Genomic DNA, 26,508 nt, shown 5'->3' with positions numbered 1-26,508 from the left:
GCCGGGCATCATTGTAATGAGGACGTTTCTTCGGGGAGGACGTCATGTTTTTTGAGGCTTTGATCGTCCCCTTTGAGTGCATACGTCAACAACAAATTTTCTCTTCCCATTATTGACGCATTTGGCATCTAGGAAGAGGCGTGCGAAAGCTTGAGGGAGATTTTTAATGTGATTCATGTCACCTCGACGAATCACAAGAAATGCATCCAAGTCAGGGCGTGTTGGGATCCGACAACATCTGCGATCCATCCGCTAGGCCTCGGCCAAAAATGACTATCCGGTTTCCTTTCGTGGATGGCGCTCGGCCAATGTGATGCAACTTGATTTATGTCTTTTTTTTTCTTTTTTTCTTGCTGGCCTCATGGTAAAGCTTTCTATGGTTCGCTTAAAGTTCAACTATTTCAATTCCATTCCACTTCACATTATAGGAAAAAAATAAACACCGTCTTTTTTATGCTTCATGGCACTCCAGGGAATCGTCAAATCGTTGTTATCTTATCTCAAAGTGCTATGACAGGCGTTTTATTCATGGCTTTTTTGGGGCCTGCTGGAAGAACACAAACAGTTCTTTGTTGTTGGTAAATGTGGTGTAGTGATGACGCACAGCCACCAGGCGGAACCAGAGAGCCAGTTTAATTTGCAACGCTTGGTTGAAAAGGTAAACATGTCACATCATATGAAGATGTAAAGGCAAAATAGGCTTTTAGATTTACAAATATAAAATTGATTGGAAGCTAAGATATTTTTTTCGTTTTAATAATGGTGGACCGCGACATGTAATGTTTACAAAGCAAACTAGGGCGTTGAATTTGCCTCGTATTTGAAAAACCTAAAACAAATGGATGTTTTGAAATCTAAAGAATTACGTTGTGTTTTAATACGATTAATGTGAATAGAATTTTGGAAAATATTATTACGTTATTAATTGGCTGTAGTGTTTCTCGTCTTTAATTAAGCATTTATGTAGGCTGTTCCAATTGGGATGTCTCGCAGCAGTGGGTAAATATCAAATGATCTATATAAGAAAATAGCAATAGACAACCACGCCGCCCCTACTTCCCAAACGAAACTTATTCCTTAAAAGAATTGAAATTAAATACCACTTTAAAATGAAAAAATGTTAGCTTTAAATTTGTTTTTATTCGTTACTAATAAGTTCAACACCCCCATTTTAAGCACAACTTGTACTCGTCCAAGTTTCAGGCTACTCCTGCTCGTCCCTCTTTGTCCAGTGGCGAGAAAGCGAAGGCCACCTTCGCGTTTTTCCTCCCCAATTCAAGTTAAATGCTGGACCAGCGAGCGAGGACCGGTTTCCCGGCCGTGACCCTCTGGGGACTTTGAATTAAAAACGGGACGAGCGGCGTGAGCAACGGAGAAGGGTACCGGTTTTTTTTTTGCTTCCCCAAATGACTAGCTTTAGCTCATACGCTAACTCAAGCGCAGGGCACCAGCTTTTGGCCCGCTAAAAACGGATTTCGTGAGCTTTCGTTTTTATTTTTGGGGTGTGTGATAAACGACTATCTGTCTTAAATCACAATTACGGGATTTTATTGGGGCATTTGTGGCATGGCAACACGACTACGCGTTAGCCACTTTGGGGTAACGTGGCTAGTTAGCCACCTAGCACATCTGTAAATGATCCATTTTGGCCAAGCGACGGTGCGACTAATTGGTTTAAACTGCAATTAAGAGAGAAAAAGGCATTTAGTCCTCTTCATAATCCTTCATTTTTGTTACCACTTTACACGTATTTATTACCCGGCGTAAATTTGAAGACCAAATCCCGGCGTGACAGACCTGGGCCAGTGCCCCAAGCAGAACTCGTATGTCGTTGTGACATGTCCCCGAGGTGGTAGACGTTGTCTTCGTCGTCACCGTGGTCGTTTTTAACCCCTTTTTCTCTTTCATATGAACGGTGACACGCCACCTCACCGGCAGTAGTGTTAGCTAAATGGCTGCCGAATCGGGGAGACTACTGGCGGGACAAGGAAAACGAGGCAAAGGTAGGAAATGGACTTTCACCCCTTCATCTTCCCTTCCCCAAAAGAACAAAATTCCAATGGATTCATCTAATGGCCTGCGCTGGGGCTGTCTTGACTGACTGTCCCTGATGGTGGCCGTCTTCCAAAAAGTGAAGCCTTGCCCGTTTGCAATTTTACACTCATAAACAACTGTAATTGAATTATTTGAACCAGTGGAGCTTGGCTAACATTTATAATGGAGCCCTGTTCCCAGGGAATGTCATGATTCCATCACGTGAATGAAAAACTGATTTTAAACATGACCCCCCCATGTAGAAAAAAGTTACCATTTGGAAAATTACCCCAATAATGAGGAGGAGGACACATTTTGGTAATAATAGTATGAGATTGCTAAACTAATCTAAGTCTGAGCTAAGCATAGTCTCGTGGTATTAAAATTGAGTTGCTGTGCACAGTCCTTGCTTACAAACTTCCTCCAAAACTTTTTATTCCTTTGAGGGGTTTGTTAATGGGCAGGAGTTCACTGTACCTAAATTTCCTCATGTTTTTTTCCTGTCCTCCCCTCATCTTCTACCTTGTCTGCGGCCTTTTTCTCCCTCCACGCATGCTCTTTTCCTTGAGATCCTGATAGTAAACGCCTGGATGTACAGCATCTTGTCTATGTCGTCATTGACTTCATCTCGTCTGTCAGACGTGGGACAGGCAAAAAGGCCCTCGGTCTTTAAAAAAAAAAGCTGATCCACTCTGTCACTAAGGGGTATAGGCCAATCCAAATGTGGCGCTCCTCTCAAATGGTGGTTCGCCAACCTCTTGATAATCTATGTTCTGTATTTCCACCCCTCTTTTTTCCCCCTCTCTCGCAGCCTCACAAATGAAGAGCCCGGAGAAGAAGAAGGCGAGAAAATCCACCTCACAGGTTAGCTTTATTTGATGAACACGGTCATGTGAACACGGTTGAGATTAAAATCTTGCATTCTTTTCTTGTCAAATTTAGGCGTCGGGGTTCTCGCATCTCACAGAGTTTGCGCCTCCGCCCACGCCCATGGTGGACCACCTGGTGGCCTCCAACCCCTTTGATGATGACTTCGGGCCGCCATCTCGACCAGGTGGAGGAGGAGGGCCGGGAGGCGCCCCATTTCTGGCCAGTCCAGGCCCGGGCGCAGGTGGAGGCAGCAGCTACGGCGGCGGTGGCCGAATGGGCGGGGGAGGTATGGGTTTCATGGGTGGACCGGGTGGCGGGCAGCCGGGACGCAGACCACCGTTTGGACCTCCGTCCAACGCCGGACCACCTCACCACCAGCTGGGTTTTGGAGGAATGCCCGGTTTTGGAGGCGGAGGTGGAAGTGGGGGAGGAGGAGGAGGCGGCGCCGGGGTCGGCGGTGGTGGCTTCCATCAGTTCAATATACCACCAAACTTCAGCCCTCCAATGCACCCCGGCTCAGGCTTTAACCCCATGCTGTCTCCAGGAGGTATGGGCGGTCCCGGAGGAGGGGGTCCGCCCCATCCGCGATTCGGCATGCCGCCGCAACAGCAACACGGACAAGGGGGGCATCCGTTTAACAGCCCTCCGTTACCTGGTGGCGGAGGGCCCAGGGGGCCCCCACATGGGCCCATGCCTCCCATGGGTGGAATGGGGCCCGGTCAGGGGATGAACATGATGAGTGGAATGGGTGGTGGTCCTGCGGGAAATATGTTGGGGGGTTTACAAGGCATACCCCCTCAAGGACAGTTCCCTCCCTCGCAGGACGGGCCCTATCCCGGTCCCAGCCCACCGGGACCGGGGAACGAGGACGGGAAGAACTTTGTGGGAGGTGGAGGACCCCCACCCGGGGCTCAGCAGCAGCAACAGCAGCTTAACCTCAACCCGAACGGGCCCCCTCCCCCTAATAACGCCACCCCCGGGCCACCTCCCAACTCCGGTCCGCCTCAGCCCGGAGACTTCCCGGGCCACCCCGACGTCCAGCAGCCCAACGCCAGCACGGCGGGCCAGCAGCCGTCCTCGGCGCAGCCGCAAGCCAACCCCAACTCTTCCCCCGGCGGCCCCCTAAACGGCTCGGGCCAGTCCCAGCACCCGCCTCCCAACAACGGCAACACCCCTAACTCAAACAACTCTGCCCAGCTGCAGCAGCAGCAGTCCACTCCGCCCAACTCCGCCCCCGGCTCGGTCTCGCACGGCCAACAAAACAACACTCCCGGCAGCGGCGGCCCCATGCCCAACCCGGCCCCCAACTCGGCTCAGAACAACATGTCCAACAACAACGGAGGCAGCACCCCCGGCGGCAACCCCAACCCGCCCTCCAACTCCACGTCCACGCCGAACACGCAGTCGCCCCTGCCCCCCGGCCCGTCGGCCCCCTCGGCGGGGCCCGGCTCCGGCCCGGGCAAGCTGGGCGGGCCCGGCATGGTGTTCCCCTGCGGCTTGTGCATGTCGGAGGTACACGACGACCAGGACGCCATCCTGTGCGAGGCCTCGTGCCAGCGCTGGTTCCACCGCGACTGCACGGGCCTGACGGAGCCGGCCTACGGGTTGCTCACTCGGGAGAGCGCCGCCGTGTGGGCCTGCGACTTCTGCATCAAAACCAAGGACATTCAGGCCGTGTTTGTGCGCCAAGGGCTGGGCCAGCTGGTGGCCGCCAATGAGAGCTGAGGATTCTGGGGAAAGAAAACAAACAAAAAAACATTTGACAAGCCCTTTACTCATTCACTACATGACATCCACAGATACCTAAAAAATAGCACTTTGAGTGACAAAAAAAAAACAATGCCTAACCCTCCACCACAGAATAGAAAATAAGATATGAATGTTAACAGACACACTCTTTTTCGGACAACCAGCACTGACACCAACACACTACCTCACACACACACTGGCTGGGACGCAAGCTCCCGTGCTGATTTTTAATTTATTATTATTTTTAAACTTTAGATGCCCCCAACACAATAAAATGATAGAAAGTTCAGTCACCCTAAATCAGACCCGCTTGTATTTATAGATCTCACACAAAGAGTGCCTGAATTTATCAATTGTCTTTTTAATGATCCTGTCATCATGTTCTTTCATACCTCACCGAACAGAAATCATTGTAAATAATAGCATTTTAACACAAATGCTAACTGACAAATCCCAAGTTGGATTTAAAAAAGAGAAAAATGTAAAAGTCAGCCATTTTGTCTCTGAATTGTAAACTCAGTTCTTTTCAGATGCAGCGAGCAAAGCAGTAACTGTCCCCTGTCGATAGCCGTGCATTTCTGGAGACACCAAATGATAAAAGTGTGGAAATTTTTCTTATTGGTATTGTCCCTTCCTGATTCAATGTCCAAGTTGCCTTCTTTTTCTGTTTCCTCTGATTTTTTTTTGTTAAGCTTTTTGTACCAGCTCATACTTCTGTTGTGATTTGGCGCCTTCTAGCGTATGGCGAGGGACTTACACCTGGTTGGGGGAATGTGGCGAATATACGGTATGTGTGGGCGGGGGTATTGATTATTGAAGTAAAGACATTTTTTGTACATTTGCCTTACGGTTATTCATTTCCACATTTAATTTTATTACAACGTAAAACATTTTGAGGTTGTATTGATAAACAATGTGTGTCTAAAATCACTTATTTCTAACATTGCAGGATGCTGTTGAAAGAACGGGGCACAATATGCGCGCCCCCTCAGCGGCTGTCACCGCCCCTTGCCGGCGTGGGCGTGGCCCAGAGCTGGTAGGCGTGTTTGGCAACAGGTTGCTCCGGCAGCGAGGAGGAGCAGGAGCCTCCGATATCCACCCCCCGATTCTCATCCCACCAGGACGCTTCAGGAAATTTCCGCACAGGTACATTTCCTCTTCATTTCATATTTAAAGTGTTTTTCTCGTTTGTCTTGCGTCCTCACTGCGCGTAATAACGGGCTTCCCCCGTTAATTGGATCGGCTGTCGTTGCGTAAACTAGGATAAGTCTTTGTTATTATAGCCATCCTAAGCTTCAAATTGGATACGACGGTTCTTAATGACTGTTTACTTGTCGCTTGTGGTTTCGACGTGCACCGATACCGAAGTACCGGACAGGTGGGTGTGACGCAATAGATAAAACAAACAGGCCTTTTTTGGTGACTTCGGTCTCTTCTTAGACCCCTAAATAGATCCCCTTCTTCTGAAAAGTTGTACATTTGCTTGACTTTGAGGAGATTTTTAATGAAGGGCTGCGGTTTTCCACAAGGTGAACCTCTCCACACAAACATTAAAGGAATACTATAAATAAGCAAGCCAATCTTTTTCAAAGTGGCCGTTTCCCTTTTTAATTGGACAACACACAAACTATCAACACGACAGCTTGTTTTTTGGGGTTGATCTCAATATGCATTCGTTTTGCTGTGTGGTTATCTGACACGTTAACCGCTTTCATGTCTCTTAATAATTGATGCACATCTGAGATACGGATCTATCCTAATTCATGAATCATACAAACCGTGCAATCTATTCAAAACCTTGATAATAGCAGCTGTCTTCTTATTCTTCCCCTGGTGGATATTCCAAAGTAGAATCAAACAGTTGAAAGGTGGGGGGCAGCTTGGCCTGTTTGTCAACATTCCCGCGTCGGATCAGGCAGTTGTCGCGGTGGCGGTAGTCCATCAAGAACAGAAGCAGTCTCCGTACCTATCTTTTTCTCCGTCTCCCTGCTAATCCATCCATCCATCCTTCCCATTTGTGAGGGTGCAGCCCCCTCAGTGGCTGCCGTTTCCTCTTAATCACTTCATATTACATCCAAAGGCAAAGCACGCGCCACACCGTGTGTAAATGGGCTGTCAGGAATCTGAGGAATGTTTTGTTTTTTCCACACGGGGAAACAAAGGCAACTTTGATTCCCAAGGTAATCTGCGTTACTGGATAACTGGTCAGCGAGATGAGGTTTCACTTGAATTCTTACTGAGGAACCTGAGAAGAAAATCTCATCTCCTCCATAGACTCTTATCATCATGCATTTCTTCTTAACTGTGCAGTGGATTATTCTCATAGCAATAGTGGATTACAAAAAAAAGTAAATAATTGAACTCCTTGGCTAACATTGACAGTGATAGCTAACCCCGGGTTGCTCTACTAACAAGCTGTTCTGCAGTAATTTGGGCTAGAGTAGCCGTTCCCCAACCCAGCTGGGGCTCACTCTCTCCGCGATATTTCCACCTTCGTTAGGTTGATTAGAGTTCACTAAAGCAAAAAGTTTCTGTCGGGCGATCAGTAGCTAGCGAGGATGAAAATATTGGAACCACTGAAAGTCAACACGATGCGCCTGACTGACTGCTTGGATAACAGTCTGGCAAAAGGCGAGGGGTGGCCCAATGCGGACAGAGTCTTTTTTGTTTTACGCTCCACCGAGTCAGGACAATAGGGAGAAGTATTCCCCGACCTTGTTCTATTCTTCTAAAACACCGCCATGAGTGCCACCTGTTCGCTAGACAATAAACGGTCTTTAGATGGGCACATTTTGTCGGAATTTTTCCACGAGACGGTGGAGAAACGGGCATTAATTTTTAAACTCCTGCTGTGCAGAAACCTCATTAATTGCATTAGTGATGTTGTGAAAGTCTTGAAGGCCTCCCAAGACAGTTTAAGCGTTAGCGCCGCTGGAAACAAGTGGCCTATCTAAACAGCATTTTTGTTTGTGTTTGCGTGCTTGTGTGTTTGTCATGCCTACAGGAGAAATGTATACGGAATTCAGCTTGTTTTGGTGTCTGCTTAGAACTCGGCCCGAAGGGGGGAAGAGAGGATCAAGTCGCACCAACACAAAACATTCCCATCGCGAAGGAATTTGAACCGATACTTTAGAGCAGGGCTTTCCAACATAGGGCGGGTGAGGTAAACCTTCATTTGCAAATGGAATGATTGAACCAATTTCACAAGAGTATACGAAGATCTGGTCTCTGTTCTTTGGCCTGAAATCACCTCACCTCGCTTCGATAAAGTACAAGAGCTGTTTGCCTCATTTGCATTTTTATTTCCCACCAGGTTGCCCGCGCCCCGGCCAGGAAGTGGACATGAGCACCCTCTCCGGTGACAGGAAGCCCCCGGTGGACTACGGCGTTCAGATCCGTTTCATCAAAGACCTCCACGAGGGCGGTGGCGCGCCAGCGGACCGGTCCAAAATGGCCAGCGCCGCCTCGCCCCAGCCCGCCAGTAAGTACGGAGTGGCAGTGCGGGTTCAGGGGATCTCAGGGCAACCCTACGTGGTGCTGAACGATGGCGCCAAGGGAGACTCGTACGGGGTCCAGATCAACACCCCGCCCGCCAGCGTCGCTCCGTCCCCGGCGTCGTACGACGGCGCGCCGGAGTTTTCCACATCCACCGGCCCGGGTCAAGCGCACTCGCCTGAGGACGAGGAGGCCGGAATCTACCGGAGCCCCCTGAGAAGACCTCCCGGGGACGGTCAGGCGGGGAGTCACGGGGACGAAGAGTCTAGGAACGCCCAACCGCAAGTCAAAGCGGTAGCAGACCCCAAATTGACCGGTAAGAATGACGAAGAGTACAACGAAGCCGGGTTGAAACCCGTCAAGGTCAACGGGGGCGGACCCAGAGGCTACAAATGCAACGGTTTCACGGGGTCCCCTTCGAAATATGTCAACGCGAAGGTCCCGGAATCTCCCGCGGATCCTTTGGCGTCCGCCGAAGAGAAGCCGATCGACACAGACTCCCTGGCGCCCATCAACAAGCTCATCAGTAAATTTAATAACAGAACGGCGGGCGGCCCGCCCCAAGCCCGGGGGCGCAGTGCCGCCCGGCAGCAGCTCCGGTTCGAGGAAAGGAAGCGCTCCAAGAGCCTGGACGCCCGTAAAGAACCTTCCACGCCTTCGCCGACGTTCAATCCCTACGCTTCTCCTCTTGCCTCCCAACGGTCCGATCCCGAGCTCGAAACTCGGCAGGCGAGCTTCGCATCACCGCGGAGGCCGCCTCCCAGGGAGTTTCCGCTCAAAAAACCCGTAAGTTCTAGAAAGATGGCGATGCTTCAAATTGTCGGAAATGCTTTTTCACTGACATCTCTCTCGCTTTCCCCCAAGGAGATAATGCCGAGGAACCAAAAAGGCGTCGGTGGTCCGGAGAAGGCTCAAGCCAAGCAAGCTATTTACAATGGACCCAAAGAAGGGTGAGTAAGTCTACATCTACAAAGTCACAGGGATCAGACTCGGAGTGTATAATCAGATAAAGCGTAATCCTCTCCATCTGGTCATCTCCCATCAGCACCAGTGAGAATGAAGCATCCCTGGAGTGTAAAACCAACCGTGGCATTGAAACTATCAGCAACCTCAAGGTACATCTTCAATTTTACAAGTTTAAAAAAGTCACCAGATTTTGCCAATACAGAGTACCGATCCAATACCTCAGTTAAAAAGTGTTCGTGTACTCACACAGCACCTTTGTACTAATGAGCACAGTTAGCCAATGTAGCTGTTAGCATAGCACAACATCCAGAAACTTGGCTCATTACCGTGTAAAATGATGCTACCCTATTAATTTGTGTGAAAGGGAAAAATGCCCTATGGTATTTGTTTTTTCCTCGTGGAAAATGAACTCCACATCATTAATGTTAATCACTTCACAGCTAACGATTAGCTCGGTGAGTTTTTATTTTTTTGCATTTGGGTCAGAGAGGGTCTAGTGTTGGGTTCTTGCAGCAAAAAATGGCCGCCAAAGTGTGGTCCTTTGTGACAATGTGAAGCGAGGCTAGGCGCACCATTTTACTCGGTTGTGCCGTTTTTTTCCTTTCTTTTAGATAAACCTCGCCGCCCCTCTTCAAACCGTTCCAGCTTTGCGCATAAATCTCCATGAAAAGCCGGCCTCGATTATACTGGCGATGGCCTTGTTGTGTTGTCGCTCGGTCGCATGGCAACCACGTAAATGTCCGGTCATTGAGAGCCATTAATATTTGAAGGTTTGATTGGAACCTTGCACTCGCCAAGCTGGGGGGGGGGCTTTTCCATACCACACGGGGGTCTTTCTAGTGGCCCGCTCTTCAGTTTTTGCATTTTTAATGTACCTTTTGTGCTAATTACAGAAACGATGAAGCAGGCATCTGCGTTACTTTGCGATTTCGGATCCTTACGAGGCACCGCTGTCAGTGATATCATAAAATATTTCCGTTTTCCACTTTTATTTGCTGGAACGTTCATTTTGAATTCCTTTTTTTGTGTCTCCTCTCCAAGCGAGTGAGTGTGTGCGTTTGCTGCAGCGTTATGACATGGACGCTCGACGCCGTGGTTTATATTGGCTTGTTTTAGTGATGCCAGAGTGTCGGCTTACACAACCCGTTGGCTTTTGTCTCCGTGCTGTGACATCGCGCTTATGGCGGTGGAAAAATAACATGATCTCAACCGGAGTTTTCCTCTATTATAAATCAGCTCGTGGTGGTTCATGCGGGGGGAAAAAACCTGAATGAACGTGGATCGGATTTTTTTTTAATGAATGTAGACTGAATTTAGGATTCTTTTGTGGGATGTATTTAATCATTTTTACGCTTTGTAGTTTAGACACCTGGGAGCTCAGCCCTATTAAATATTATGGGAGGCTACGTTTTCCTTCATATGTCCAATGCTTCAATTTCTTGCTCTCAATTTTTTGAAATAGGTCCAAAAAAGTCTTGAACTGGCTTCTTTTTGTTTTCCAAGCCATCCATCAAAGACATAGGTGACAAAGTTGAATCAACGGGGGTTGGGTCGGTGTCGGTGGGGGCAGCTTTTGGTTCAAGTCATACAGCACCGACCGAGCTGACTGGCAAACTTGAACCAGCGGGGGTTGGGCAAGAGAAGCACCTGACGGCAATCCACTGATTGCACTTGCAGGACACCAGTATTGTGGAAAGCTTTCCTCTTCAGAAGTTGAAACCAAAGCACTCACTTTTGGCCTTTTTTTAGTCTGCCCAGCCCTGTTAAATAAATGCCTAGTCTTATGGGATGCTACATCTCCCCTCATATGTCCAATGCTTCAATTTCTTCGAGACACTCGCTCTCTCTTCAATGGTCAAAAGTTTGCACTTTTATGGCCCACGTTTGAAATAGGTAAAAAAAAAGTCTTGAACTGGCTTTGACAGTTTATACCAGGCAGCTTTTCGTTTTGCAAGCCATCCAGCACAAACATAGCTGGCAAAGTTGCATCAACGGGGGTTGGGCTGTTGTGGGTGGGGGCAGCTTGGCAGCTTTTCCTTTCAAGCCATCCAGTACCGACCGAGCTGCCTGACAAAGTTGAACCGGCGGGGGTTGGGCAAGAGAAGCACCTGACGGCAATCCACTGATTGCACTAGCAGGACACTAGTATTGTGGAAAGCTTTCCTCTTTAGAAGTTGAAACCAAAGCTTTATAGATCTAAAACAATGTTTATTTGAGCTTTTTTTAAAATATATTTTTAGATTTTACAAAATGATTTCTGAACTAAAAACTATACTCTTCATTTTAATTTGATCCTAAAACAGAAAGTCGGCACTCATGATTTACTTTCCCGTGCCACACAAAATGATGCGGTGGGCCAGATTTGGCCCCCGCGCCGCCACTTTAACAGACATTCACAACACGCTGCCGGTTTGACCGGTTTTCTGCAAGACGTTCAGAGAAAGTAGGGCACAGAAAAAAGTGGACTGGGGTTGCCCCCATGGCGTATTTCTGTAGGCCAGTCCAGTCACCTGATTTTGTGGCTCCATCCAATATTGTAATAAGTGCAATACGGAGGAAAATGGCCCTTTTCCCCCAATTTCATCAAAGCCTAAAAACGCATTTGTTTGTTTGCAGAAGGATGGAAAGCAGAAGGCGTTAGGTCCGGAGGAGCAATTGACTCTATGCAGGAAACAACTCCAACGAGCCCACGACGAGTAAGGAATGGCGTCGAGAAACTCGTCACACTCGTCACGTATCGGCCCGTCGGCACGCGGCTACTAACTCCATACGCTACGGGCAGGTTGGCCGAGGAGCGCATGGGTCGAGAGATGGCCGAGTCCCGCCTGCATCTTCAAGAAGATCACCTAGCCGAACTCCAGGAAGAGCTGAGGAGATTTTCGGAAACATCGGCCGACTCGCCCCAGACGGTACTCTGTGCTTTTCCGTACGCCAATCGGCGTCCCGGGTTCGAGGACGACCGATCCGATACTTTGCGTTGCATTAGGACGTGGCGAGCCTGCGGGCGGAACTGGCCGAGGCGACCTTGCGACTCCGGCGCCAGGAAGACATGCTGCGGCAGCGCGAGCGGGAGCTGACGGCCCTGAAGGGGGCGCTCAAGGAGGAGGTGGAGTGTCACGACCGCGAGATGGAGACGCTCAGAGAGCAGTACGGCGTGGACATGTGCAACCTCAGGAAGACCATGGAGCAACTGGCACAGGTACCAGGATTTTGTTTGGAAACTTTTTCCAAATTCTGCTGGTGGGGGATTTTTTGGACTTTGGAGCGCTATTTGTGGAAGCTAGGTTTGAAGGCTGTTTTGGGTAAAAGCGGCAGTGGGGAGGAAAAAGCGGCAGGCGGAGGCTTTGGCGCTTCATGTTTTTATCTCGGTGCTTTATTTGTATTTTTTAACATAAGACAGTAGAGGAAGCCAGCAGACGCCTGTGGAAGGAACATCAAGCGGAGACTGGATTTTCTTTTTTTTTTTAAGTCTGGTTTTGGGTGCCAAGTAGAGTGGGGGCTCATTAATAGGGTATATTATTGGTTTTTCTAGGGAAGCTGACAGGGATTGATCATTCATTTTGTAGCATTTTTTAATATACTTTAAGTATAAGTTGCAGCAGCCAAAAAATATAAAGTGATGAGGAATAAAAAATACATGAGTTGCATTAGCGTATTGGTTGCATTTTTTGGGGGGGGGAAGTTTTATTTAATTCAAAAGAAAATGGTAATTTTTTTATTCATTTTAAATATATCTAATCATTCTTTTTTCTGAATTCCCGTCTGGATTTTTCTGTTGGCTTCATTTTTATTTTGAATAGTTTTTGTCAAAACACATGGATTTTTTTCCCAATTGTATTCATTATTTAGTCACGCGCATTTTGTTATATTTATTCAAGATGAGAATTTGTAGAATCTTCTTTTGAGTTTGAGAGGAATAGGATGCCCTCTATAGTTGCATTCAATGCTCCTATTTGATGCACTTTTCCAGTCGCAGGAGCAGATTGAAGAGGAGCGCGAACGCGTCAATGCCTCGCTGGTCAGCCTGGAGGAGGAACTGGACTGCTGCCGGGATCGAGGAGACCAGTGGAAGTCGCAGCTGGACGCCGCGTCGCAAGACCTCCGGGAATCGCAAGAAAAGTGAGTCCTGATGAAAGGAGCAATTTCCTTTTCAGCTCGTTGGCCCCCCAATCCAGGTCACCAGCTCTTAATATTATAGTGCTTGACTAGAAAGCTCATTCATTCTGGTTGTGATGTCATAACCAGAATTGCTGGGAAAAAAAGGTGAAGTAAAAAAATACAGAACTCCATATTTACTCCTAAATACTAAATGATCCATCATACATCCCGTTCCATATTCCGTGTTATCTTTCTTTCTTTACATTTGCTGTTTACTTCTTCCGCGAGATTGTCTTCATCCATTCGAGCCTTGGCCCGACATCAAGCGACCGATCCATTTGATGTTTTTGTTGTCGTCGTCCATTTTTAATAGCCCGCGGTTCAAAGCGGCAAGCAGTAGAGATGTTCTTTTCCACTTTTATTCCAGTCTACTTCAATGCGCCTCTATTTTTAACGCCTGCACTTTTCATCTGGCAGGATGGGGACGCACTCCGGCACCCACAAGTGAGAAGAGTGTGTGTTTGGCTTTTTTTTTTTTGCCTAGATGTAGATTCCCATTATGCCACCAGTCATTTTAGGGATTTTTTTTGTGAGTGTTGACGCTTTTTGACCTACTAACTGCAATCCTAAACCTAAACCCTAAATCATATCAAACGTAACCCCTTGTGGAATCAATAAAAAATGGAGTTCAAAAGGAAAAAAAGATATCAGGGGTGTCGAAACAAATTAATCAAGTGCATTTGCTGCTAATATAACATTTTAGTTCAGAAATCAAATCATCAAAAATATAGTGCAAAAATACATTTGACACCCCTTTTCCGCTTTCTCCTTTTGTGCTGCACTTTGAAAAAGTTTCCTTCTTTTTTGCCGTGACATGACTTGAACTCCTGGATTTTTGTCTAAGTAAACTTAGCAAGTCCATTTTGAATATAAATAAGGATTTTTTTTTGCAGTGTAGTATTTAGCATTTTTATTTCTTCTCCTGGTTGTCACGCATAACCGCGTTGTTGTCCCTCCTGTTTCTCCGCAGGCTCCTCCAGTGTCAATCGGAGAAGGACGAGTTGGAAAGCCAGCTGAAGGAAGTCCAGGACTCGTTACCCGACGTGCGCGAGCAACGCTCATCGGCTGAGGTTTTACAATACTTTCACAAAATGGAAATATTTTTGCCGTCGGTCCATGTAAAAAAATCCTTTGTAAAATGTGACCTCAGAGCGAGGCTCTCGAAGCCCTGAAGAGAGAAAACGGCGAGCGCGAGGCCCGCCTCCTAGCACAGATCGACGCCGTGAAGGCGCAGAAGGCCGAGTTAGAGAAAGCCCTGAGTGAAGCCAAAGAGGTGACACGCTCTCTCGAAAATTCATTCCTTCATTTTCTGAACTGCTTATCCTCACCAATGTGGGTGTTTTGCACGCAGGCGTCATCGCGTCCCTCTTCGGCGGATCACGGCGCTAACCTGGAGCTCCAAGAAAGCAACGCTCGCCTCAGAGAGCGGATTGCCCGCATGGTACGAAATGGCGCACACAAACACGGCACCACAAGCCAGCCAATATGGAAATGGCCAAAGTGTTCAATCAAACAAACAAACGGACAAACAGCCGCCCACATACTCTATTTCCAACCCTGAATGAAGCTTAGCCACTAATCCCCCCATTCAAGGCACAATAATGCGATGTTTGTGTAAAATAAGAGGGTAAGACGACATGCAGTCAAAATAACACATGTTGGTATTGCTTTGAAATGGAATCACGGGAACTGAATATTCCGAGCGCCCATATTGATGAACACACCCGGTGCTAATCTATACTCAAAAACTCAACTTCCCTCCAGAGACTGCAGTCGAGCGCCACCAGGAATTGGGAAGCCGAGGAGGCCGCGGAGGCCCAGGAGGAGGAGAACCGCGCCCTGAAATCGCAGCTGGAGGAAGCCAAGCGTGGCGCCTCGCGCCTGGCCAAGGAGCGCGAAGAGCTGAGCCGACGTCTGGGGGAGCGCGACCTGGAGCGCGAGGCCCTGCGGCGGAGCAAGGCCGACCTGGAGGAGCAGAAGAGGCTCCTGGACCGAGCGCTGGAGAAGATGAACAAAGAGGTGGGTCGCCGTCGGTGCTCCCTTTTTTCGGGCGTTGGCACGGACGACGTGTGCTCCACAGATGGAGGCGGTCATGGGCGACTCGCGCCAGTCGGTGACCTCCCTGCAGTCGCAGCTGGACGAGTACAGGGAGCGCTCCAGGAAGGACTTGCAGGAGGCCCAGCGCAACAACAAGGACCGGATGGCCGAGCTGCAGCGGGCCCAAGCCAACCTCAAGACCCAGCAGGACGAGGTGGGCTTTAAAATAGGATTACAAATGACACATGGGAGATTCCCCTCGGCTAATTTTCCCCTGGCAGGTGTCCCGCCTGAAGAAAGAGCTGCTGAGCTGCAGCGAGGAGCGAGACGGCGCTCAGCTGGAGCAAAACCTCCTCAGCAACCGCCTCAAGCACTTGGAGGGCGAGCTGGAGTCGCAGAAAGGAACGCATAGCGACCGCAACCGAGAAATCAGGGGGCTCGAGGTGGGTCCTGAGGTCCCCCGGAAACACTATCGAGCATCGCCTCACGACGCGCTCCCTTTTCCAGGACAAAATCAAGTCCCTCGAGATCGAGCTGGACGAGGAGAGGAGCAGCGTGGAGCTGTTGAACGATCGCATCGCACGCGCTCGAGACCAGGTTAAAGAAATAATAGTCTGAGTTGGATTTATTTCATAGTCCCCTTATTGACACGCACTTTCAGGTGGACCAGCTGCGCTCCGAGTTGATGCAGGAGCGCTCGGCCCGACACGACCTGGAGATGGACAAGAGTGCCATTGAGCGACAGGTGAAAGCCAAAAGGCCAAAAGATATTTAGCGATCTGGTCTTTAACCTGAGCTCCCCCCCGTTTTGAACTTTGGCAGGTCAAGGAGTTGAAATCGCGCGTGGCCGACATGGAAGGACAGGCTCGGCCTTCTGCCGGCATGGCTGTGCTGGAAGGCAAAATTCAGGAGCTGGAGGAACGACTGCGCAGTGAAGAACGGTAACAAATCTTCATTTTTTTTTTTTTCATAACAGTGTTGAGCTCACCTAATGGGTTTTGCGCTTTCAGGGAAAAGAACAGCATTCAGGCCTCTCAGAGACGGACCGAGCGGAAACTCAAGGAGGTCAACGCCACTCTAGACCAGGAGAGGATCCAGCACGTGGAACAGAAGGACCAGGTGAGCCGAGTCGACTCCCTCAAATAATGAAAAAAACGACTCGGTGTACCATTTTCCTCGCCACCCACAGCTGACCCTGCGCGTGAAGGCTCTGAAGAGGAAGGTGGACGAGAGCGAGGGGGAAGTGGAGCGCCTGGAAGGCGTCCGCAGGAAGGTCTTGAGGGAGCTGGAGGAGCAGCAGGAGCTCCAGGAGGCGCTGCAGGCCAAAGTCACCGCACTGGAATCGGAATTCAAGTGAGTAGCGCTCGTCCTCTCTCAATACCGGTGGCGCTTGACTTTTTTTGTTTTGTTTTTTTGAACATCAGACGAAAGGCGCAGCATTCGCATCGCAGCGCTTTGGCCACGTTGAGCTCCGAGGATGACGACGCCTTCTACGATGTGAGCGTGGCCGCCATTTTGAATGAGGCCCACAATCAAGGCTCCAACTGTTAATCACAAAGGTTATATTTCTCGGCTGGCGCTTTCTCAAAGTTTTCTTTTTTTAACGGAAAGACAACTTTTTCTGTCCCCCCCAAGTTCAAAAACTTTATTTCTTTTTAAATATTATTCGCTTTTCCCCCAAACATCTGGAAATGTTGTCATTTTAAGTTACTTTCTCAAAAAATGCAAGACCTTTTCTACACTTTTTCTTAATTCTTCAAGCACAGGTTTTAAATCCCAGAGTTTTCCTCGTGAGGTGTAAATATAAAAATATTTTCTCTAATATATAGTAATATTTTTTTTTAGCCTTATGACCTTTCTTGCAATTGTCTGACTTTTGACTCACGACTCCACCTTTATCATCCTCCCCCAAAACTTTTTTGTCCTGTAAATTGTGTTTTCTGTAACACATTATTTTCCTAGTAAGCAATTTAGGTGACTACTTTTTAGGAGTTATTGTCGGTTGGTTGTGTTAGCGCATCTTAAAGTTATGTTTGTATTAAAAGCCTTTTATTTTATTTTACAAATTGAATGTAATCATTCAGTCCTGGGCCTTTTGAATAATCTGAGCCTACACTGAATTCTGTATTTGGCCGTGTTTGTTATTGAAGACAATCACACGCAACGAAACTGTGAAGCTAATTCTATTTTTTGGACCCAAATATAAACAAGGTTTTCACTGGAATGCCTTAGAAGTGATGGACTTTGTTTCCTGCATGCTGCTTTTGCTAACGTATTTTTGTATACGATCAGAGGATAAAATGTTATGAAGGCTTTAAAAAGTAGAGAGAAAAAGCTCACTAGTGTTTTTTTTCCAACCCTGTGCTGAATTCATGCAATATTTCAAGTAGATTTGACTAGTAAAAAAGAGCTTACGTCATATGTTTTTTCTCACTTTTGCTCTTTCACCCAGTACACTCTGCTTGTAATCCTTAATTAGCTTTACGGTAATTACTCAAGACATGTAGATCAGGGTTGTCCAAACTACGTCCCACTGCCCAGTTTTCCCCCTTTTTATCTTATTTTTTAGCCTGCAGCAAATGATGAAAATGTCCTTAAATATGACCCACAAAGCAATGTTTACATATGTTCTGCTGCATGAGCCCTTTTTACCACTAGAGGGAGTTAGGCCCATTAACTGTACCTTTTTGTTATTTCTAATCATGTAGAAAAGTAGAATTTCAGTATTTTGTTTTATTCGAGTTAGATATACAGTACAATAACCCTCTCACGGAAAAAAGTACAATATAGAGCTTTTGTGACAGCGAGACGGGGAAAAAAGAGGAAGAAAATAAGCAACATTTCCCTAACATTTCATCATTAGTCTTGAGCTTAAACATCCTGCGGGCGCTTTTATCTAATAAGGAAAAACTACTTTTCTTCTTCTGGAGTGGACAGCTTTTTAACAAGAACATGAAGTAAATGAACTGAACATGGAGTAAAAGACTCGAGGTAAACAAGTAGAGCACTTGTGAGGTAAATAAAGCTGGATGTCAACCCTTATCCTATTTACAGGTCGCGATACGGAATTAAGTCGACTGGCAAGTGGACGAAGGCGTCGTTGATTGTGCTGCGGAAAAATGTGACTACTAGTCACTGAAAAAAGAGACTGCCGAGCCCATGGAGACGCTTTGGACGAGATTGAGGCAGGCATCCGAAGGCCCGACGCTCCCGTGGAGTAAAAGGCGGCGCAAATGTTTGACCCATGCGGCCCACGTCAACGTCTCAAAGGTCAGAAGCCTTCCTTCAAATTTGTTCAGATAAACTAAGGTAAAAATTAATGTTATACCAGACTTTTAGTAAGGGGTGCAGTGAATGTAAGAAAAAAAACAATGTTGCCCTTTCATGAAAATTAGATGAATGAAAGTGAGGCGGTGCTTTATTTTTCCAAGCTATGCCAAAAATGCAAAAAAATTCAAAGTGATGTGACCGCAAGGACATTTAAATCAAGGCGTGGCCTTTATTTTGCACAACAGGTGTGGCAAGGTAATGATAAAATTAAACAGGTCAAAACAGCAAGTTGATAATACGTTTTCTTTAATTTTCATTATGTTCCTATCATTCTATCGCCTGAAATGGCATGGAGTTAATCATACCAAAAAGTGTTATTTGGCATAGTTTTTTTTATCATTTAAATTTAATTAATCCGTTTTATCACTTAGATTAGAAAGAACTTCCATGTTAAGTGACACGCGCCTGTCATAGAAAAAGATAATAAACTCGTCAAGTTGAAAAGAATCCGCTCCATTCCGTGGTTAAATTACGGTCACGAGAGGTCTGGTTGCCGTGGCAACTTGAGTCGAAACTTGTCTAGGAGTAAAAAAAAAAGAACAAGTGCAAGGTCAGACTCGTAACATAGACATACTTCCGTGCTAATCTCGCATTTGTTTGTGTCTTGTCTACGGTCTTTCTTTCCAACAAGATGTCAGGAGGGACGACGCATGGCGACCTCCGGAGCATTGTAAGTGCAATTTGAATCAAAGTGAACTTTGCAGTATGCTCATATTTTCGACAATTTTCTCGTGTGAACACCGAGAAGCGAAAACAATAGTTTTATGCCCTTGGCTAATGTGCACATTAATTATACTTTTGATGCTACCGGCTGGTCATTAGTGGTAATTAGCTAATTTTTCCAATGACGTCGTAGCCACTTGGCTATCTTTTTAATTGTTTGTATTTTATTGTTGATTCGGTTATGTTTTTTTTTTTAGTAATTAAATGTTAAAAATGCCTATTGTTAAGGACAGGAAAAAGTGAGTATGTAATACGCATGAAATGATTGTTATTATTATTTAGATAAATGATAGACTATTGAACGTCCAGTTTTACACATCATTTTTGCATATTTGAACTGTTTAAATGTTGTTTTAGAAGCAAGTTTAGTCTAGTTTTAGCTTGTATTTATGTGTTATGACATCGTTTTCTTTTAAAGACGCCCCAAACTAAAACCAGACTTATTCCCAGTACTTTTTTTTGGGTCCCAAAATTATGCTTTTAGTCAAAGGTCCATTGACTGGAACCTATTTGTTGATGCAGCCTTGTTGTATAATCTTAGTTAATTATTAACTAACTGATGACGCGTCACTCACTGTACTGTATGGACTGTCCTGTACTTAAATACTACTTAAGTGCCATGTCAACTTCAAAGCTGCAGATTAAAAAAAATAATTCAAAATGTTAGTTTAATTGTGTTTGGATTGCTTTTAAGCCCTCTAGCCATTTAAAACTCCAAATATTTCAGTGGCATGCAACTCAACTCGTGTCTAGACAATTTTTGGCCCTCTGAGTGAGCACGCCAGCCAAGACTCCATGTTTTCTTTTTACGTTTACTCAAAAGGCGCTTTGCCATGCCGCTTGGCGCGTTGGACGACGCTTTCACCGCCTTGAGCCGCTTCATCAATGTGTTCCGCCAGCGTGAATGAACAGATTAGAAAGAATCCGCGGAGCGAAAAAGAGCACACCGTCGAGCCCTGACAAATACCGTGGCGTCACGGAGGGATTTTGCCGCGAGGGCCAAACGTTCTAGGAACTCCCTTAGCCTCAATTGCCCTTTGTGTTTTGTGATCCATTGCGCTTTGACATCTCTTGAAGGACTCCAAAATATTGTTTGGTGTCAACAAACATTAGCCTATCTTGCGGCTTATACACTTATTTGTTTTGAGAACACAAATTCCTCCTTTGTTGTATTGACTAAAAACACTTGGCAGGGAAGTGGGTGGCATTCAGTTGTGTGTTGACACTGCCACACTTTGTGTGTGTGTGTGTGTGTCCAACTCTTCATTAATCTACGTTACGTAAGACATTCAACACAATGCCGCCATTGCCACCCCGTCACCTTGCTAGTCGATAATTCATTCCCTACTATAGCAACAAAGGATTAATGCGCTTTGCATTGAGTTTGGCGATCACCGTAGCCCAGTAGGGGGCGTTAGAGCAGATGTAGCTTGATGTGTTGGTTGAAGAATCCTGAGGAAACAGGGTTGGGCAGCAAGCAGCCTCACCCAGCCATTTAAGGCAAACGTGCTTCCCACGCTCTGACTCTCTCTCACACACACACAGACGCACACACACACTGACGCGCACACACACATGCCGGCTGTCTGGATGCCAGTTGATGCCGGGAAGACCACCTTGGTAGTCATCTCTGAGCAGGTAGATATCGCTACAATGCGTTTATTTTACCCTGGTTATAGCAAATATAATTGCAATTGAGTCAGAAATGCTGGCTGTGAGATGCTGCTGTGACTTTGCTACAATCATATTTGGAATAAATGTTTGTCATAGCCCAGTAGCGATGAGCTCGTTCGACAATCGTAACGTGTGTGGGGTTCGTTGGATAGCACCGTACAGATGTTGGCTGGATTAAAGGCTTGAAATTGTCAAAAAAAAGAATAATTCAGCATAGCTAGGCCATTGGGTCCTAAGATGTAATTCATATTTTTTATTATTGTCGTAATGCATGCTGGAAATGGAACAAATTGCTTTAAAAAATACTCTTGAGAGAAATATTTTGGCAGTCATAATGTCTAAAAAAAACCAGGGCCATTATAAAGCTAAATCACTTGTTGTGATATTTGGTCTTAACTTTCAATAAGAGAAAGTCGTACAAAAATGACCAACAACACATTTTACAGATGCCAAAAGGATGAATTTTTGCCGCACCAGATGAGGGATCGCTGCCAGGCAAAATGGATTGGAAATGTCATAGCGAAATGAAACGTAATCGTTTCTTGCTAACTGTCCCTTCACGTTCTATTGGAATTTTAGCCCAAAAGTTTCCCAATTGGAAAGACGCCAAGTCCCAGACGTAATGTAACGATTTCTTCGTAATCGTTTAACTGGCTGTTATTTGTTTTGTGGAGTTGCTGCGCTACAAAAAAACTCTTGGAATTCACGTGCCGCCGCGAAGCCGCCGTTGTCACAAATTTTGATGTACGGCCCGCGAACCTCGTCGCCACATTTGCAGCGGCCATGTTAAAAACCACACTTTCCTCGGGGCTCGGCTCGTTGGCTCTATTTTTTGGACATGTTTGGACGCGTCAATGAGTCGGATGTGTCAAAATATGCGATTCGTTCTAGAACGGCACTTTCACTGACACAGTAGTAGTTGTTGTTTGTTTATTGGTATTCGCTAATGGCATTTTCCTCACGTGATGCCAAGAATAAGAACGAGTATTTCCACTTTGTTTTGGCTCATCATCTTATCTTACCTTGCGCTCAGTAAAAGCAGAACATGGCCTGATAAGAACACCAATTTGTTTAAAAACAAAAATCTTCTCAAAAATAGACCTTTTTACGAACTATTCTCATTTATTTGGAAATAATTTCCCCAAAATACAGTGTATTATTTCATTCGAATGTATGTTACACTGTTTAAATTGGACAGAATGAGCACATCAAATCACCATTTGATGCGAAATGTTAAGATTTAATGAGGGACCAATCAGAATATCCATTTTGGGATGATAAAACTTTTAATCAGGGGTGCTGAAGTCTAAATTTGTGACAAAAATGTAACCATCAGAACCAAGAGCAACTGTCGTAATTAGCTTGTTTGCTCTCCGTCTTGTCCTCCCGATGCCTTTCACGGCTAATTAGTCTTAGCCTAGCTCGCGCCCAAATTTGCGACGCTCCCATTGGAAGTTAACGACCCAACGTGGCATGCTGGGAATGCGTCGGCAGTGATTTAGCGTACGGCGCCGTGGTGCCAAATCGCCTTTTGCTGACATTTCCAGCCGTCTGGCGGACGGACGCACGCAAGGCCCCCTGGGAGTTTACGAGCCGTGTGCTGGCGCCGGCAAAATAGCCCCGTGCTAACTCCACAATAGAACATTTTTGCTTGTTACTTTTGGCAAAAAACGTATGGCTGGAATAAGGTGACTTATTTTCAAATTTGAAAATGTAGTACTACTACTAATACCTGTTAATACCATACTGTGTTAGCATGGCTAACAGTAAATCAGGAGTGTATAGAAACACTTTACTGGTTTTCTTTGACGTCGTTACGACCCGAGTTGACCTTTCCCCTCTTCTTACATAACGCCTGCCCGTCGCTTCCACGGCAAGTTTTCTTAGCGCATTCAAGAGAAAAGCCGCCGTTAAGTCGTTAAGGCTAGGTGTTCTTCAACGGGATTAGCCACCTTCACCGTGTAAATGCATTTAGAAAAAGGACTCTGTGAGGGAAAATCAATCTTTTGATGAGTCACGACGCTAACCGGATTTTTTTTTCCTTAGAATTGTATCGCTCATTGCGCTTTGATCAATGCCAGGCATTCGCGTGAGTTTCAATTGTGACGTCGCAAAAAAATCATCACAATAGTCACAATTGGAGATTTCGCTGGCCACTAGGGAGCATTGTCAACACCTGGGAGTTCAATTCAAAGTACAAATAATGTTCAAAACACTGTCGCCGCCTCACGATTTTTCACTTAGTACACAACTTATTTGCCACGATAAACGAGGAATTACTGTAGCGAGTTTTACGCCCGTGCCCATTTTGTGAGCGAGCCGTATCGACCGATAGCGCCTTTTAGAAAACATGCAGAATACTTCCCTGTGGTTTGGAGGCTTGTTTAGGAAATGGTGTCAAAATACAACAAAACCAAAACAAGCCGCCAGCGCATTTCCTCCTGATATTCTCTCATGACACGCTTTCTCCTGCAGAGTGTTTTTTTGTATTTTTTTCCCATTGCCATGGTAAATTGTGTTTCGCGGTTTGGCCGAGGCGTGCGTGGCCCCATTGTTTTTCCTCTCGTGACGCTGCCCAGGGGGTGTGACGTGACCTTCACGCGGGTTGCCGGGCAGCCATTGGCCACGGCGGAAAACTTTGGGGCCATCGTGCTTACGTCCGTCTTCTAGCGACGCCCCCGCGTTTTTCTTTTTTTAATTCTCTGAGGTCCACTTATCTCGCACATCTGCCACGCAGGAAAGCAGTGTGGCGTCGGCGAGGAATCCCGAGCAGCGGCGAGGAACGACGCAAATCGTCTCCCTCCCGGAGGAAAGTGTGGAAGTCGTCAAAGTGCGTGAGGCCTTTTTCTCCCCCAAACTTCTCGTGAGGTGACGTTGACGTGGCGGCGTGTGGCAGGTTTACCTGGACAACCGACCCGAGACGACGGACAGCGTCAGGATGTTGACGGACGAGGTGTCGCAGATCCAAGAGGTGAGGATGAGTCGGGTCGGCGATCGCCTCCTCTCGCCTTATTTATATAGATTATATATTATATATTTGTTTGTTGAATGGCCAGGTGAGGTACTGTCTGAAGACTTTGAGAGAACAGATGGCAGCCAGACAAAATAATAACGTCAAGAAGGTAAGCGGGCAAAAAAAAGGTAATGCTTAAAATGATGTAAAAAAACAAAACAAAAATAAAGCCCCTTTTTCCCCAGCAGTATCCGGCCAACGGCTACACGGTCCACAACACGGCGCCCATCGGCAACGGAAACAACAATTGCAACAACTACGCTGACCACAATGTGAGCTCACTTTTATTTTCGCCGCTGGGTTTGTTTGGGTGTGTTTTAGGCGTCTACCATTGACTATCTTCATTTATTTGGATATAGTTTATCTGGCTCCATCAAGCTTTTTCCTCACGAATTCAGTTTTCAGGCTTTCTCAGTCCTTTACATTTTTTTTCATGACGTCCAAGTCTTGCATTTGCGGCTAAAATAGGAACATGTTGTCTTTTTGTCCGTTTTCTGAGCAGACGATTATTGCGGTCGATGAAAAAAAAAAAGCCTTTTCCTTTGTGTCATCTGTTTGTGAGTGCTTCCTTCCTATTAAAAGAAAATGAATGGCGCACATTGAAATGATGACCGAGAGAGAACATCTCGTCGCAATTGGATTTCCGCATCATTAAGACAAGATGGAATATCTCCGCCACAATAATAATAACGCGCTTGGCAATTTATCTCTCACGCACAAGCAGCTAATATGATAGCATTGCCCGCCCACAAATTGATACGCAGCCAGCTTTGTCAAAAGTATCCAAGTATCAATGCTGAAATTGATTCATTAATACCCAACATACTTATTGACTCATTTTTGCTGTCATAGGATAAATTGGATTTTGCATTTCTCTGATACTGATAATAACGGGATATTTTTGCATATTTTTTTTTGTTGGCTGCCATCTGCGTCGACAGGCGTCCAAACCATTTGAAATTTCATTTTTTTTCGTATGTCCTCAGGAGGATGTCGAGAATCACGTGCAGAACTTGCGGGAGGAAACCAAGCGCCTCCACGCCCAGATAGAGGCCATGGAGAGTCGGCACCGGGAAGAGCGCCATCGGCTGCAGGTGCGTGCACGTTCCTTCATTTATTGGAATTCCGTGGAAGATGCTCGGCAAACGGATAGAGTCAAAATGGAGTTGACTTCCCGACAGGCGGAGTCGGAGGAGCGGCGAGCGGATCTGGCCACGCAGTCGGAGCGTCTCCGGCGGGCGGAGGCGGAGTCCGTCGAGCGAGGCCGCCGCGTGGAAGGGCTGCAGAGGCTGCTGGGAAACACGGAGGCCGAGAGCGGGCTCCTGCGGGACCGCGTGGCCGCCGAACGGGCCGAGCTACTGCGGCTCCGGGCCCAAGGCGGGGAAGGGAAAGAAGAAGAGGACAGGTGGGTGACCGAGGATTCACCAGTCGGGTCTTTGGCGAGGCCAGGTACGAGTGCAATCCGGACTTTGTGTCCCCAGGTGTAGCCAGTTGGAGACCGAAGTGGCCCTGCACAAGGAGAAGATTCACCACCTGGACGACATGCTGAAGAGTCAGCAGAGGAAAGTGCGACAGATGATCGAGCAGGTACCTTCTGGAGCTGGCGAGGCAATCCCGTGTGGAAATGGAACTCCTCGGGAAGCTGGCCTGACTTGCGCCTTCTGTCACGCAGCTGCAGAACTCCCGCACCGTCCTGCAGGAGCGAGATCGAACCATCGGGGATCTGGAGGAGAAAATGGCCTTCCTGGAAGCCGAGGTCAGGTCGCCTTAAATCGCCAGACTCCTGACTTCGAATTGTCTTAAAATGATCGATGTGCGCACAGAACCGGGAGTTGCACGACCACATGGAGCACTTGCTGTCTGGCCGGGAGCCCCCACCGCTCAAGAGTGCAGAGAACAAGCCGGTCGTCATCTACAGGTGGGTTTACCATTCGCCTTCGTTCGCCAGTCACGCCAATCAACAAGACGCCCTTTTTTAACACGTCGGCTGCCTTTGAACTGGCAACGAAAGAACACGAATTAAACCTAGATTGATCTGTTTCGGGTTTTTTTTTCTCTTCATATTAGCAAACCTCTGATGCCATCCACGCACGGCAACAAGTCCCTCCCTTTCATCAAAGTCATCGAGATCAAGTCATAAATGTCAAACGACTTGTCGCAGTGTAAATGCTGCGCGGATTGAACGAGCGCTGTGCATTTCGAGGCCCTCGATCGAAGTTTTTTGTCCCCAACGCCAAATTAAGTGCATATACGACTGCGTAGATGTGATAGCGGCCATCGCAGGTGACTACTGATTTGGAGTGGATGTTTATTTAAATGTAGATAGATACTGTATATGTGCACCGACTGATTGTGTTCTAAATCGGTGAATAAATTGGATTTACATGATCTGATTTTATCTTTTGAACTGAAAAACAGAATCTGTAGAATGCAAGTTATACTACTGTAATAAATTGGAA

At 46.7% G+C, this 26,508-nt stretch overlaps 3 protein-coding genes across 10 annotated transcripts; all 3 read left to right on the top strand.

Annotated features, from left to right (window-relative positions):
• The first annotated feature begins 1,202 nt into the window (after positions 1 to 1,202).
• pygo2 (pygopus homolog 2 (Drosophila)) lies at positions 1,203 to 5,489 on the top strand. Of its 2 annotated transcripts, XM_077590021.1 has the most exons (4): positions 1,203 to 1,379; positions 1,939 to 2,003; positions 2,846 to 2,898; positions 2,977 to 5,489. In XM_077590021.1, exons 2-4 carry the CDS (start codon positions 1,952 to 1,954, stop codon positions 4,627 to 4,629), a joined length of 1,758 nt encoding a protein of 585 aa, XP_077446147.1. In that variant the 5' UTR covers positions 1,203 to 1,379; positions 1,939 to 1,951; the 3' UTR covers positions 4,630 to 5,489. The 2 variants fall into 2 exon arrangements, with proteins under 2 accessions (XP_077446147.1, XP_077446148.1); XM_077590022.1 differs by lacking the exon at positions 1,939 to 2,003.
• Positions 5,304 to 17,141, top strand: cgnb (cingulin b). Of its 5 annotated transcripts, none has more exons than XM_077590017.1 (22): positions 5,304 to 5,440; positions 5,603 to 5,799; positions 7,967 to 8,934; positions 9,013 to 9,098; positions 9,194 to 9,263; positions 11,734 to 11,810; positions 11,897 to 12,023; positions 12,101 to 12,313; positions 13,085 to 13,233; positions 13,690 to 13,716; positions 14,243 to 14,342; positions 14,423 to 14,545; positions 14,624 to 14,713; positions 15,037 to 15,291; positions 15,353 to 15,523; positions 15,591 to 15,752; positions 15,817 to 15,906; positions 15,971 to 16,054; positions 16,132 to 16,250; positions 16,320 to 16,428; positions 16,499 to 16,662; positions 16,734 to 17,141. In XM_077590017.1, the coding sequence occupies exons 3-22, from the start codon at positions 7,996 to 7,998 to the stop codon at positions 16,858 to 16,860; spliced, it is 3,282 nt and encodes a 1,093-aa protein (XP_077446143.1). In that variant the 5' UTR covers positions 5,304 to 5,440; positions 5,603 to 5,799; positions 7,967 to 7,995; the 3' UTR covers positions 16,861 to 17,141. The 5 variants fall into 5 exon arrangements, with proteins under 5 accessions (XP_077446143.1, XP_077446141.1, XP_077446146.1 ...); XM_077590015.1 differs by having other exon boundaries at positions 11,731 to 11,810; XM_077590020.1 differs by lacking the exon at positions 13,690 to 13,716.
• Positions 17,142 to 18,363: 1,222 nt separating this feature from the next.
• tuft1b (tuftelin 1b) lies at positions 18,364 to 26,437 on the top strand. 3 transcript variants are annotated; one of them, XM_077590024.1, is made up of 12 exons: positions 18,364 to 18,579; positions 19,271 to 19,309; positions 23,774 to 23,866; positions 23,933 to 24,007; positions 24,093 to 24,158; positions 24,238 to 24,321; positions 25,036 to 25,143; positions 25,231 to 25,454; positions 25,531 to 25,636; positions 25,722 to 25,805; positions 25,873 to 25,967; positions 26,117 to 26,437. In XM_077590024.1, the coding sequence occupies exons 1-12, from the start codon at positions 18,469 to 18,471 to the stop codon at positions 26,187 to 26,189; spliced, it is 1,158 nt and encodes a 385-aa protein (XP_077446150.1). In that variant the 5' UTR covers positions 18,364 to 18,468; the 3' UTR covers positions 26,190 to 26,437. The 3 variants fall into 3 exon arrangements, with proteins under 3 accessions (XP_077446150.1, XP_077446149.1, XP_077446151.1); XM_077590023.1 differs by having other exon boundaries at positions 24,235 to 24,321; XM_077590025.1 differs by lacking the exons at positions 18,364 to 18,579; positions 19,271 to 19,309 and adding an exon at positions 20,834 to 21,000 and having other exon boundaries at positions 24,235 to 24,321.
• Positions 26,438 to 26,508: the final 71 nt, after the last annotated feature.

The sequence above is a fragment of the Stigmatopora argus genome, chromosome 21, assembly GCF_051989625.1.
Source record: "Stigmatopora argus isolate UIUO_Sarg chromosome 21, RoL_Sarg_1.0, whole genome shotgun sequence".
NCBI lineage: Eukaryota > Metazoa > Chordata > Actinopteri > Syngnathiformes > Syngnathidae > Stigmatopora > Stigmatopora argus.
The sequence above is the reverse complement of the archived record's forward strand: the minus strand, read 5'-3'. Positions and strand labels throughout refer to the sequence as shown.